Source organism: Cariama cristata, unplaced genomic scaffold, assembly GCF_000690535.1.
Source record: "Cariama cristata isolate BGI_N322 unplaced genomic scaffold, ASM69053v1 scaffold2401, whole genome shotgun sequence".
Taxonomy (NCBI): Eukaryota; Metazoa; Chordata; class Aves; order Cariamiformes; family Cariamidae; genus Cariama; species Cariama cristata.
This window is the reverse complement of record NW_009599625.1, coordinates 6,335-19,331: the sequence shown is the minus strand read 5'-3', so window position 1 is coordinate 19,331 and position 12,997 is coordinate 6,335. Positions and strand designations below refer to the sequence as shown.

The window sequence follows — 12,997 nt, the reverse complement described above, 5'->3', positions numbered from 1 at the left end:
AGTTTCAGCAGTTGCTTACTAACTTTGACTGAATTTTACAGTGTCTGAGTTGTAACTATTTAAGCAGAAAGCACTTCAAAGAAGTGTTTTGATGAAACTTTGTCCCTAAAATAGCTTTATCAAACTCCTCATGGCCTATTTTTGGAGTCTGAGGTGGCATTTGCTGTCATGTGCTAGGTTAGGCTAACCATAGTTTGGCATGACAACTTTGGTGTTAATTTTTTTGTGTGTGTTAATTAGTCATTTGCTTTAACTTTTGCAGGAAAGGTTAGACAAGCTTAAAGATACCTTTATACGAAACAATCCCAGCTGTTTCTCATTATTTGAGTAAATGTAGAAAGAGTGCTACATAGAAGAGTGCTACTGTTATGTATTTTAGTTATTTTCAGGGGGAGAAGACAAACAAGCATTTGCTGTTGCTAATAATAACATTTCCTAAATGAAACTCATTCATACATTAAAAAAAAATAGTGTGCCAGTGAGGCTGGAGAAATTACTATCAACATGCTTCAATTTGTAGGAATCCTAGCAAGTCTCATGTACGACATACAATACCCAGTGCAGAAAGGGGACCTGGGCTTCTAGACAGTCCTACAATATTCAACTTTTCTGCTGATCGTTTAATCAATGGCGTCAGGAGTCCACAGACATGGCAGCCAGGACAAAACAGGACACGGATGCAGAATGTTACTACAAGTTATACTGATATGCACCCACCCCAAAAATCTTTTGCTAATGTTGCTTCTTTGGTCAACAAGACAGTGATTCACATGTAGAGTAAGGTGGTAAGCTGTGAAAAGAATCAGAGGTCCACTTAACATCCGCTTACTCTCTGGGCTTTACTGAGGTGTTACGTGGAAGATAAGTAGAATGAGGAACTAAGAAGAAATTTTTTTCCTTTTAGGGAGGGATTCACATATAAGAAAAACAGTTACAAGCTGTGTAGGATAGAGACTGTTTGACAAAGAAGTATCTCTGTACTCTGAAGTCATGCATAGTATGGTGTGAAATAGAAGGAGTGTTACTTAACTTACAGCCAAGAATTGTAGCTCGATGTTTTTCAGTCCTTTTAAAAAATTATCAGAACTTGAATATTTGTAGTGGCTGTCTTCTCAAAACCCAGCATTTTCTAAGTTGGCTACAAGGGACTGGACAAATGCTCTATTACTGTTTGAGCCAATCCTTTAAGTACTGCCCTGCATAGCATGACATAAAATGCAGGGTTAGGAAAAAATAGTACTCCGTTTGTTTATAATTATGAGCATGCAATATAATCATTAGGTAACACCATTTCCAAGTACTGGATTTATCAATGGATTCACATCTCCAACCTTCAAGCCTGCTGCTTCTCCATTGACTACACTCAGACAATATCCTCCCAGGAACAGGTAAGTTCAAACATCTTTTAACAATATACATACTATTTTATTACCTGGCATGTGGGGTTTTAATCTGCTTATTTTAGTAACACCAGCTAACGAAAATACTTGTGATATTGAACCTGGTGCAAGGTTACGTGAGGCCAAAGGGCAGATAGTGCTGCTATTAGTGGATGTACTGTTTCTAAATGTAAATGGACTGTCTGAAAGCTGAAAACTTGTCTGTTCAAAGATTTTAGGGTATTCAGATGAAATACTCTGAATGATGACATGTGATCAGCAGAATTATTCATATAGTATTTTCTGTTTCAAGTAGTTTTTAGTAAAGCCAGATTTGAAAATAGACAGTGAGAAGGTTATTCTTGATAATTCACATTACCTGTTAAAATGAATATTTATCATTCTTACAAATGAAATATGCAACAAAGGACTAAAGATCTTACTTCTTCTGAATTCTGTGTATAGACTTAGGCCTCAGAAGATCTCTCATAGTACGTATGTTGAAATGACTTTTGAATTTGTAGGAATCCTAGCAAGTCTCATATACGACATACAATACCCAGTGCAGAAAGGGGACCTGGGCTTCTAGACAGTCCTACAATATTCAACTTTTCTGCTGATCGTTTAATCAATGGCGTCAGGAGTCCACAGACATGGCAGCCAGGACAAAACAGGACACGGATGCAGAATGCTACTACAAGTTATACCAAGAGGGAAGTAGGAACTGGACGGATGGAACAGACCAGTGTTGACTCGTCTCCTGGATTAGGTAGAGGAAGGTGAGTGTACTCTGTAGTTGTCCTCTGAACAACCTGATATTGCTGCTTCTAAACTACTTCTTTTAGTAAAGAGGTATGGTACTAGTACTGTGCTCATTATTTTAAACTGAGACTGTCTTTCCTCAAACCTAAAGTCTTGGAAAGTACTTCAGAGAAAGTGCTAAATATAGAGCAAATGCAAAGGGGACTTGCATACTTGCCTAGCAAATGAAAGTCATTAATGACAACTGATTAACAATTTACAGCCAAAAGATCTAATACTCTGTCCTTTTTTCATCTGTTGTAAGAAAGTTTTTTGCATATTTGTTTGACTTTAATGAATCAGTTCTGCCCATTCCATTGTTCAGCAGTGTTGACTGTGCACCTGAACCTGTACTAGCACTGATCATAGTTAATTTTTTCAGTTGAAAGTTCAGAATTTTGCCTAAATGAGTCATCTACAACAAAGATGATGGATTGGTATAGAGGTAGGAAAAAGGATTACATGCAACTAAGAAAGTTATTGTTATGCAGTTTTAAACGAAGAAAAAAAACCAAACAGCTGAGGAGCTGAAAATTGGTGGCACCAATACTAATGTGAAAATTTAGCAAGCTTATCTTGAAATTTTTAAAATAAATACAGTTCTAATAACTGCTTTATGAAAGTACTGTGTACCTTTGTTTAATGATGGCTGTGTTTGTGTCTCCAAGTAAATCACATTTTGAGTCACTTACTGAATTGGAAGATAACTTTAGTCTTTTGCAGATGATCCTATGTTAGACTTGTATCATTGCAAAACTAAGTGGGCATTTTGTGCAAGGTTTGTAGTACTTTTCTAAATATAATTTGCCAAATTGTATTGTAACTAGTGGATGAAAGTGTGATTAAGGACATAGTTTGAGCAATCTTTTTTTCCTACAGACTACAAAAATGTGCAGGAATAGTTATATTCTGATGTTTCGACATTGAATACATTTAGATTATTAAAAGTCAAACAGAAAACTTAGAAAATATATTGAAACCAAGTTAGAATGCATTGCAGATTTTAACTGCTGCTTGGAGGGGCTTTACCTGAAGCAGGGTTGAGGCAGAAGTGCTGAAAATGTTTTGGAGGGGCTTTACCTGAATTGAAAATAGTTATCCAAATTTCAAAAGTTACATAGATATTAAAAAAAAAAAAGACTAAAACGTTTACTTTGGATATTGAAAGGTTTTGTCTAAGCCTTATATGTAATTGGCACTGAGATGCAGGAATTATTTGTAACAAGGGTATCTTTATCCTGTCTTGTATAAGATCTGTACCTTTATTTTCATGAAAGCTAGCTTGAAATTTTTTCCTAAAACATTTTTTAATAGCCTATCTAGAGTGAAGATGGATGAAATAGCAATTTGAATTCAATTGTCCTGTTTTCACCAACTGTCTTCCATTCATTTATAGGCAAACTTCTGATAACTGCTTTTTTTCCCCTTAGGAAAAACTCATATGGCTACCGAAAGAAAAGGGAGGACAAGTTTACAGTGAGTGTTCATGATCATATTCATCTATAATAAAAGTAGGGTAACAAGGCGATAGTATGGATTATGTGGAGTAGCAGGTGAGATAAGTTATTGCACAAGCAATTGTATATAACAGTTGACTGAAGACAGCAGCTCATTAGTCACATGAGTTTACTGCATTGCAGAAGATTGTCCATTAATGCAGAAGTTAGTAAAAACTTAAAATTACTCTTTTATAGTAGCAAAAAAACTTCCATCTTAGTGTTGCTTTGTCAGCATGCCAGTGTGCACCTTCAGGGAGGGCTAAATAGCTAAGCTAAAATTCAAAACACTTGATACTTGATTATCATTCATGTAGACATTGAAGAACATTTTATAGATCCATGTGTCATAATTTATAGCTAGTGTGTTATTAAGTGGTCAGTTCTGTTTCTTAAATGCCTTTTCAAGTGCCACTTGGTAAGGGTGTCCTGACACTATTGAAATATTATAGTTTTGGTAAACTTAAATTCAAGGTGAGTACCGAAATAGCCTTGATACTTAAAGGCTGGACTAGACATTGTGTAGAAGAAAAAAAAGTAATTTTTTGGTAGAACTGAAGGTTTGATTTGATAAAACCAGACACTTCTCTGCAATTCATTATTGCCACGCATGGCATGTTCATGAAGTTGAACCAGATTATTTCCTTATTCATGTTACAATTCCAAAGTAACCCCACTGCATGAGCCATAACACTTTCTTAAAGGTCTGAAACCCTTGCATTTGTGTATTTGTGGCTCCTGCTGTTGAGTAGCCTTAGGGCACTTGGATAAAGGAGCATCAGGATTTGGAAAGCATAAACCAACAAGTGGTTCCTTTCCCTTACTTGCTTTTGGTTCTTGTCAAACTTCTCAAAGCTCAGTGAGATCAGATTACATGTAGGATTCTCAATAGTTCTTTCTTTTCCCCTTTCAAAACTGCTTGAGTTTGTAGATTGATAGGGAAAAAAAAAAATCAACATTTTTTTTGTGTCTCTGAAAGAACAAGAAAGTGGTACAGGTTAGGCACGTAAGTGAGTGGCTGGAGTGAAAAGATTACCTTGGAGACTTAGTGAGCAGAGAGGCTCTTCTGACTCAGCTGACTTTAAAGGTTATTTTCACTTTGAATGTAAAACTGGTAGACGTGACTTCTTTAGAGACCCACGGTTCCCTTCTCTCAGCACCAGGCTTTAATTGCAGCCTGTGCAGCCAGGTTCCTTCTCGCCTTTTCTGGCCCATGAATCTTTCATCTGTACTGTCCAGTGATGTGACTTGAACAGAGATGAGAGCTGCTGCACACCCAGAACTGTATATACTGGGAAGGAGTGTACTCTGAAGTGGAAGATTAAAATTTGATCTCTTTAGACTGTGGAAATAATTGAATCCAGGATCCTATTTCTTGTGTGATGCTGTAGCGATTAGATAGTGTACATAGGACATCACTACAACCAATTCTATTTGAATGGAGTGGTGACTTTTTTGATTTTTATTTTTTTAAGGGAAAAATTATAGAAAATATGCATGCTTATGTGAGAGCATGAACCTTCTTGATCAAATTGTATTTGAGGCGGTAGACATAAACCAATTACTCAACTTGTCATAACAAGTTGACTTGAGAAATTTTGTCCAGTTGGCAGCTTAAAATCCATTTAAGTCCTCCCTGGTCTCACTAATTTAAGGTGTTAATGCTACTTGTCTTTTTAATATGTTGGGGTTTTTAGGACTTAATAACTTAAAATGTTTGTAACAAATATAAAAGCATTACCTATTGCAGCACTTCAGTCCCCTTTAAGAAAATTAAGTGCTGTGATTTGAAGAACTGAAAAAAACCACAGTTGTTCCTCTTGCAGATTGAGCTGGATAAGTGTAGTCTCTCTCTGTGACCCTTTGACAGGTCATCTGACTTCTATTTTTGGAGGTTTGCAGCCTCCATTGCTGTAGCACTCTTAAACTGCATTCTGGGGGTAATGCAGGGTCAGTAGCAGTCCTAGAAGTTGCAGTTGTTCTTGCCTCTGTAGTTATTTTTCCCCTTCTTCCCTCTCGACATACTCTTACTTTGACGTAAACTGTAGTTTGTGGAAAGACCTCGAGGGTAGTTTTGTATCTATCGCCTTCTGTGAGAAGGAAGGGGAAAAAAACAGTAAATAGTGCAACACCTTTCTGTCCAGAAGCATTGTTCTCACACTCAGACAGTCTTGGCTATATACCCATAAATATTTTTCTTTTCAGAATAGGAATAGTCTCAAAGACTGCTTTGCATTTGGTATTCTGCAGCAGAAATTGTCTTAGCACAGGTCTGAGCACAGTCATGAAACAGTTACTACTTTGTTTACATGGTGTAAATGAAGTTAATTGCTAACTTCAGTTACAGCATATTACAAAAGGAATTTTGTTTTCAGTGTAAATAGAATTTAGCTTTGCAAATCCTTACAAGTGGTCCTTGCAAGTGGTCCTCACAAGTGATTTTAAACTGTGAAACTCTTAACTCCTGAACTGCTGTCTGTAGTGCAAAATAGTTGCATTTAGTCCATTGATGTTTTTTTGCCTGAATTGTTGTTGCTCGTAGATTTAGTTAGAAAAAATCTCCCTGTTTTGACATTTATCTTTGCATTTTTACAAAGTGACCATAAATTCGTATTTATTAGATGGAAATTTTCATTGTCGACATTACGTGCAAGGCATGTTGTGTTGCCCTTTCTTAATATATCTGAACATGATACAAGATTCTTGTTGACTCCTGTCTTTCATTTAGAATGTTACCACCTGCACGTAAATGGACTTTGTTTTCACTATATTGTGATACCTAAACCAGTTTGTTTTCCTTTCTATGTCAGTGCAAGTGCCCAACCTGAAGGAAGGGTCAGCGAGAAGACTTTTACGCTAAAGCTTATGCATATGAAATTTTTAAGGATGCTTATGTCGTCCAATTTAAATAACAGTTAAATATTTTAAAGGCAACAGTGGAAAATGAAAGCATCTATTCCTTGGTGCTGTGTGGTTTTCTTGGGAGGCGGGATGGGGGAGACCTCTCTAGGGCTTCACAGATAAAATTAAATGCAAAATACAGTTTAAAGTCCCACATCTGTCTTTTCTGTCATTCAGTGCAGTAATGTCAACATGTTGTTTCTATTCCAGAGAGGCCAAACACAGTCTCCACCACCCCCAAAACCTCCATCTCCTAGCTTTGAACTGGGTTTGTCTAGCTTTCCTCCATTACCCGGGGCTGCTGGCAATTTAAAGACTGAAGACCTTTTTGAAAACAGACTGTCCAGTGTGGTAATAGGAACGTCAAAAGAAAGAGTGAGTAGCCAGTGTTCACTTTTGTTGGGAAAATAAAGAATTGCATACCTCTTGTTTCAGATTTAGTGGCTTATACATAGAAAAAAACTTGTGGTTTTACATGGGTCATAAGAAATGCTTTTAAAAAACAGCTGTCAAATGATGTGCCACTGCCACCTTCACTTATATCTTAGAATTTGTTGGGTATTCTTTTGAAATGATGTGGAATATGAGCATCAATATAAGTAGACATTAATAGCAGAGATTAGAAAATATACTCTTTGCTGTTCATAATTGCCTCAGGCTTTTTGATAGATTCAGGTGAAAAATATGTGATAACTTCTCTTCCTCTTTGGAAGTCAGACTTCTGAGTTGTATATAAAACACTTTAAAGTGACAGAGACAAAGTTTTAAGCACTGAAATATAAAGAAGCTGCCTGCATAATCTCAGTATGCTAGGCATCAGAGCTGGGACAAGAACTGTTACCAAAACCAGCTGGATTCCAGCATTGTCTTGTCATACATACTGCTTGGAAAGATAAAAATATACCAGAATGACTTGGCAACCACTGTTTCTAGATGTAGTAGAGACGCAGTTGAAAATTCATGTTCAGTAGCTGTTCATAGATTTCATTCTTAGAACTCTCTCTACCATGCCATCTGTGAGTGACAGTATGTTCTCCACCAAGATTCATAACCCTGTGCACTATGGAACAGTCTAGGCTATGGAAGTCTATCTTGGCCTTTTTTTGCTAGCTCTAATTTAACTTGGGTTTTTCTAGCTGTACCACAACTGAAGAAGTCAACCCCTGGATATAGCAGTGCAAAGCAACCTGATGAAACACCAAAATCTCACTCTTGTGTCTTGTCTCTAAACCCAGTCTATTGCAGAAGCATTTTCTTTGCCCACGTATCAGGGGTGGGTAGGGAGGGTATTTGCTGGTAAGGGAAAGTGGAAGCGGCAAGGCAGCCTGCACCTGAAGCAGTGATTGCGCAGACAGGCCATCTATTCTCTCTCCTGCAACTGGTAATACGGACAACTACATTCCAGGGTTGCTTTAAGGGGGAATGTGCAGGACAGTGCCATGATAACAGCAACGTTTAACTTACTGTCAGCTAGCACTCCAGATTGTAGTCTGTTCTTGGCCAAGATCTATCTATTTTTAAAGTATTTTACCTCTATTATTTCTGAAGTGGTTTTTGACTACTGTATTTCAGGTTTTAAATATAATTCTAGCACTTGCTGTTGATACTGCAGCTGAAAACCTGTTGCTCCTCCCTTACAAATCTGGGACTTGCTTTGCACTGTACTTATTGTAAAGAACTTATGCTTCTCCCTTGTAGAGACAGTCTTAATATCAGTCGGGCACTGAGGTTTTAACGGTAGTGCAATGCACTATCACACTGAAAAGCTTCCTTTGATTTCTCAGTTTCTTTTTCCAGCTTATATGAGTTAGTCTGTACCATTGTGTGGAAGAAAGGGATTGTGCTGTCTTTCTTTGTTGGTGTTAATAAGGAATAAAATCACAGCAACTGGCTTGAAAGAGGAATTGTGTTCTGCTGCAAAGGTTTTTGAGTTAACATTAGAATCTTGTCAGTGTATACCGGCCAGTTTTCACCTTGGTCTCGAAATTTTTCATGTCACCTGATGTAGAGTTATGAAGTGCTGAAATAGTTACACAGTGCTACTCTTGCTTTATAGATGGGCAAGTCCAATGTACAGAAGCTGAATGAACTTCAGTTATGTAATTTCCAACAGTTGTTATCCAAGCATCATATCTTTATAGTCTTTGCTCTGTGGTGCTCTTCTAGATGTAGCTATGGGGAATGGCAGGTGTTAATCACCCCACATTTTCTGACTAGGAAATTGCAGTGCTGTCAGATCAGGGGCTGAGTGTTTTGTCCTAGAAGCAGCATTTGCATGTCTGCTTGACTTGAAGCTATTCACACGTAACCATGTATCTACAAGTTTTGATGAACTTGGGCCAGAATGCTCAGCAACTTGCAGTTTCAAGTCTTTGCACTCGCTGTTATAGGGAGTAAAACTATAGAAGCTGTTCTTTTATTTCTAAATATCGACCTTTTATTGTTTTGCTTTAAGCTTAGATCTACTGTGATAATCTATGCTGACTGATGTAAAACAGTGTCATCAAATAGCATTTTCCTTTCTAACAGTAACCACAGGTGTCTCATGGTTTGAATGGTGGCTGGGCTGGGGGAAAGAGGTGGCTATCTTCTTTTTTCTGTGCTTGTGTTCTCCCATTGCTCTCCCTTCTGCTTACCAGAATCTGTTCTGGTTCTAGAGTCAGACAGGTCAGAAGCAATACAAAGAACATAGCACTTCTTAAAACCAACAAAATGGTTATAAATGTCAGAAATATGTTTTTCAAGATACAAAGTAGTCTTTTCTTGTTTTGTGACAATTTAAATTAATGCATGCATTTTGAACCTATTTGGCCTTTATCTGGAAGCACAGTATCACTTGGCACTAACAATGGGAAAAGTCTCTTGCTTGGTAGCAAATCACGCTATAGCATAAGAAAGGGACTTTTAAATGATGGTCATACTCTAGTTTGCAAAAACTTTTTTTTTTTAAGATGCATTGGGATGATGCAGAGTTAGAGCTTTTGAAGAAGATAGTTCTTAGTGAATAACTTTTAGGAGACTTTTGTCTTAATAGGCTAACTATGGTTATGTGAACAGGTGCAAAGCCTACTTTGTCACCAGCAGGTGCAAAATTCCCAGGTTGAAAGAAGTGATTTTGTCATCCAGATATGTCCCAAAGGGAACTAAACTTCCAGCTTTTTGGGAAAGAGCTACAGTGTGTGATTTATTTGTTTGTGTTTCTAAATAATTGTGAAGGAAAAAAATTTATTTGTTACAATACATATATTGGATCCTCCTGTATCTTCCTATAGTTAGTTTACCCTTAAAAATCAACTTGTAAACTGTTTCCTGATTGTGTTAATTTTCAGGCAAACCGTATTAATTGGATATTATGATTGCCCTTCTGTGCCTTTTTTCCTCCTTCAGAACATTAATGTGGATGCAAGTACAAACACTATTCCATCTGGAATTCCTCGAGAACCGTTGTTGCCAGTTTCTTCTGCGTTGCCCAGGACGTTTGAAAGGTCTCCTTCGCCATCCCCGTCTTCTGAGTAAGCACTTAATTACATGGCTATAATTATTCTGCTCTGAATCACGTTTACATTTTCTCTCATCAGAAGGCTAGGTGGAACACTGTAAATAGCTATGAAAATCTTAATTAAAAATATTTTGTTGTATATTGAACTGGTAGTAAAGGCAGTAGAGCTTAATTTCTGAACAATATCATAATAGTGATTCAGTCATAAGCCATTCAGCAGACAAAAGTTTAGTGTTGTGTTTTAGTCTCTGCTAGTATTTAAAAGTTTGAATACTTTACTGTCTTGTATTTAGATAGCTTTGAAACAGAGAGAGTAAACCCACGATCCTGTGGGCAGTACTGTTGTCTATACAATAACATAAGTTTTCAGTAAGACTTTATTTGGAACCTGCAAATCAAATTGAGGTGTTTGAGTAACAGGAGCAAGATAACTGAATAACCAAATGCCATCAGAATGTCACAGATTACAGGTAGTGTCATGTTCCACAGGAATATCTTTTTTAATATTTGATAGCATTTTTAAATGCAATGCTAGTCATAATGTGCTAGGCAAATTATAGCTATAACTTTTTGTAGTCATACTCAAAGTTTTAGACCCATTATTAGATCATTCATCTATCCTGGAGTTTCACTTCTCATGAGCCTTGCTTCCTGCTGGATGCTTACAGGGACTCCAAGGTTGTGGATAAACAGCAGAGAGAGACACAGAGTACAGAAAGGCTTTCTTCTTCCACACTCAGTACTGCATGTAAATCGGTACAAGTCAATGGGGCTGCCATAGTAAGTGACCTTATTACTTCACTTCTCTGAACAATCCAGTTTGATGCATTTAATAGAATATTGCTTCTATTGCTACCCAGTGTTGCTTAATCACCTGAGCCCAGCATCCTTAAATTTGTGTGTTGGTGGCCTCGTGATTATTTGCATGATACAATTATGCAATTAACAGTGCAAAAGTGTTCAAGATAACTTGGCAAATGATACCTCTTTATCTGAATTCTCCTCTTAGTAGTATCCTTGAGGTAGAAGTATTAATACATAAGTTGATATTTAAACTAGAGTGTTCATCGTCTTTCAGCTGTTTTAGAGTTTGCTTGAATTGGAAGCATTTTCCCCTATCACAGTACTGCATTTTTCTGGCATACTGTTCTGCAGCTTACCTTGTCTTGAACCTTATTTTTTGTACAGCTTCTGTAAACTTGATACTCGGGCACTCATCTGCATATTTTAGTGTAGCAGTCTTTTGGGACAAAGACTTTACCTTTTTGTTCATAAAAGTAAATTATTTTTTTTTTCAGGATGCTGGTTTAACCCTGCTGTCCTGTTTGCTTTTGATTTCGCAGGAACTGCGAAAACCTAGTTATGCAGAAATTTGCCAGAGAACAACTAAGGATCCTCCTACGTTGCAACCCCAGAAAGAACAGAAGCCAAACACTGTAGCATGTGGCAAAGAAGAAAGAAAGCCCACAGAAACAATAGAGAAAAACAGAGAACCTCCTCCTGCAAAGTCACATCCTGGACAACCCAAAGACCAGAGGAGACAGTCAGGACGCAGATCGTCCCCTCCAGCCGTTGGCAAGCGCTTAAATAAAGAACAGAATACCCCTCCAAAATCTCCTCAGTGAAACTAACACCTGGGAGGGATTTGAAAAGAGGTCTGCTTCCCACAAATTAAACCCATGTTCCCACTAAGATACCTGAGAATGAGTTGCTGGTTAGGAGCTTGCAGTGATACTAGGCATGTAACAATGCCTGCAAGTTATTTTTCTGTGAAATACTTTTTCCCCCCCTCTTGAACAAACATTCTATTTTTCTGGATATTTCTGGATAGTTGTTCTAAACCTTACATTTAGGTTGGTGCTTAATTGGAGGTGAAGCTTAGTGTGATTATTTTTTTTCAAGATGTAAAATATCTGTCTTTAAAAAAAATAAAATCAACTTTTTATTAAGCCTCTCTGTGGCTGTGTGAGTGCAAGCTCTGTATAGTGAGTTTTTTCTAAACTGTTAAGCAGAAATGTGCTGCTGCAATATTTTTAATAAACTGGTCTGCAAGTACATATCTAAAGTGTCCAAAAGACTGATAACGGCAGCTAGTGTGTAGAGTGCAAGGAAGTAGATATATTTTACAAATTAGTATGTGACCTTGAAGATTTTTTTTTTATTGGGCTGCTGTACTGTCAGCAAACGAACTTGCACTTTTAGGTTAAATGAGTGGTCGTTTCTAGCGTTTTTAAAAATGTAGTCTTTTTTTGATGTTTTGCACACACAAAATGAATCCTGCGGAGCACCATAGCAGTCTTTCTAAAATACTTCCTTTTTTGACTTACTGCAAGCAAGTAACCATCTTCTCACTCCAGAATAAAACTGATGTTATAATTTGCAAATACAAAGCACATTGTGAATAGAAAGAATTAAGTCTGTGAGCTTCTCTGGTGGTGAAGCCTGTTAGTGGATGTTATCAGGAGAAAGCACTGTAGCCTTCTTGTGATAACCTTAGCTTCCCTGTGCTTGTAAGGGAGTTAACTGAGTCAGCGCTGTATGTTCTGGTTACCCCTGTGCTCTGTGTAGACTTTTTTTTTTTAAAAAACTCTGCCCCAAGTGCTCTTTGAAAGAGTTCATATCTTAGTCAGCCTTGTGTTGACATCTTCCTGTAACTACAAGCATTGGCATACGGATTTAAATTTTTCAAGACGTGAGATAATGGTGTTTGTTTTGTGTGGTGGAGGAAGAGATCCCTGATATTTACCTCTGGGATGAGGTTTCTCACACTTACTTACTTTAGGACTGATGCGCTTTCTGAAGGACAAGGATGCACTAAATTAGCAAGTTTCTAATAAAGTTGAATATAAATTATTTTTGTTTTAAAATGCCTAAAGTTTTTCTTTAAGTGTTTAAACTGCAGGAAGTTCAGATAAAACTCA

At 37.3% G+C, this 12,997-nt stretch overlaps 1 protein-coding gene across 1 annotated transcript in view; it reads left to right on the top strand.

Moving 5' to 3' along the window:
* Positions 1-11,816, top strand: part of LARP4B (La ribonucleoprotein domain family, member 4B) — a 37,635-nt gene extending 25,819 nt beyond the window's left edge. Inside the window, exons 10-16 of the mRNA XM_009709732.1 lie at positions 1,282-1,388; positions 1,904-2,158; positions 3,611-3,656; positions 6,788-6,952; positions 9,965-10,089; positions 10,745-10,856; positions 11,420-11,816. Of these exons, the coding sequence (XP_009708034.1) occupies positions 1,282-1,388; positions 1,904-2,158; positions 3,611-3,656; positions 6,788-6,952; positions 9,965-10,089; positions 10,745-10,856; positions 11,420-11,701 (1,092 nt within the window). The 3' untranslated portion in view covers positions 11,702-11,816. The remainder of the gene's footprint in view (positions 1-1,281; positions 1,389-1,903; positions 2,159-3,610; positions 3,657-6,787; positions 6,953-9,964; positions 10,090-10,744; positions 10,857-11,419) is intronic.
* The last annotated feature ends 1,181 nt before the right edge of the window (positions 11,817-12,997 follow it).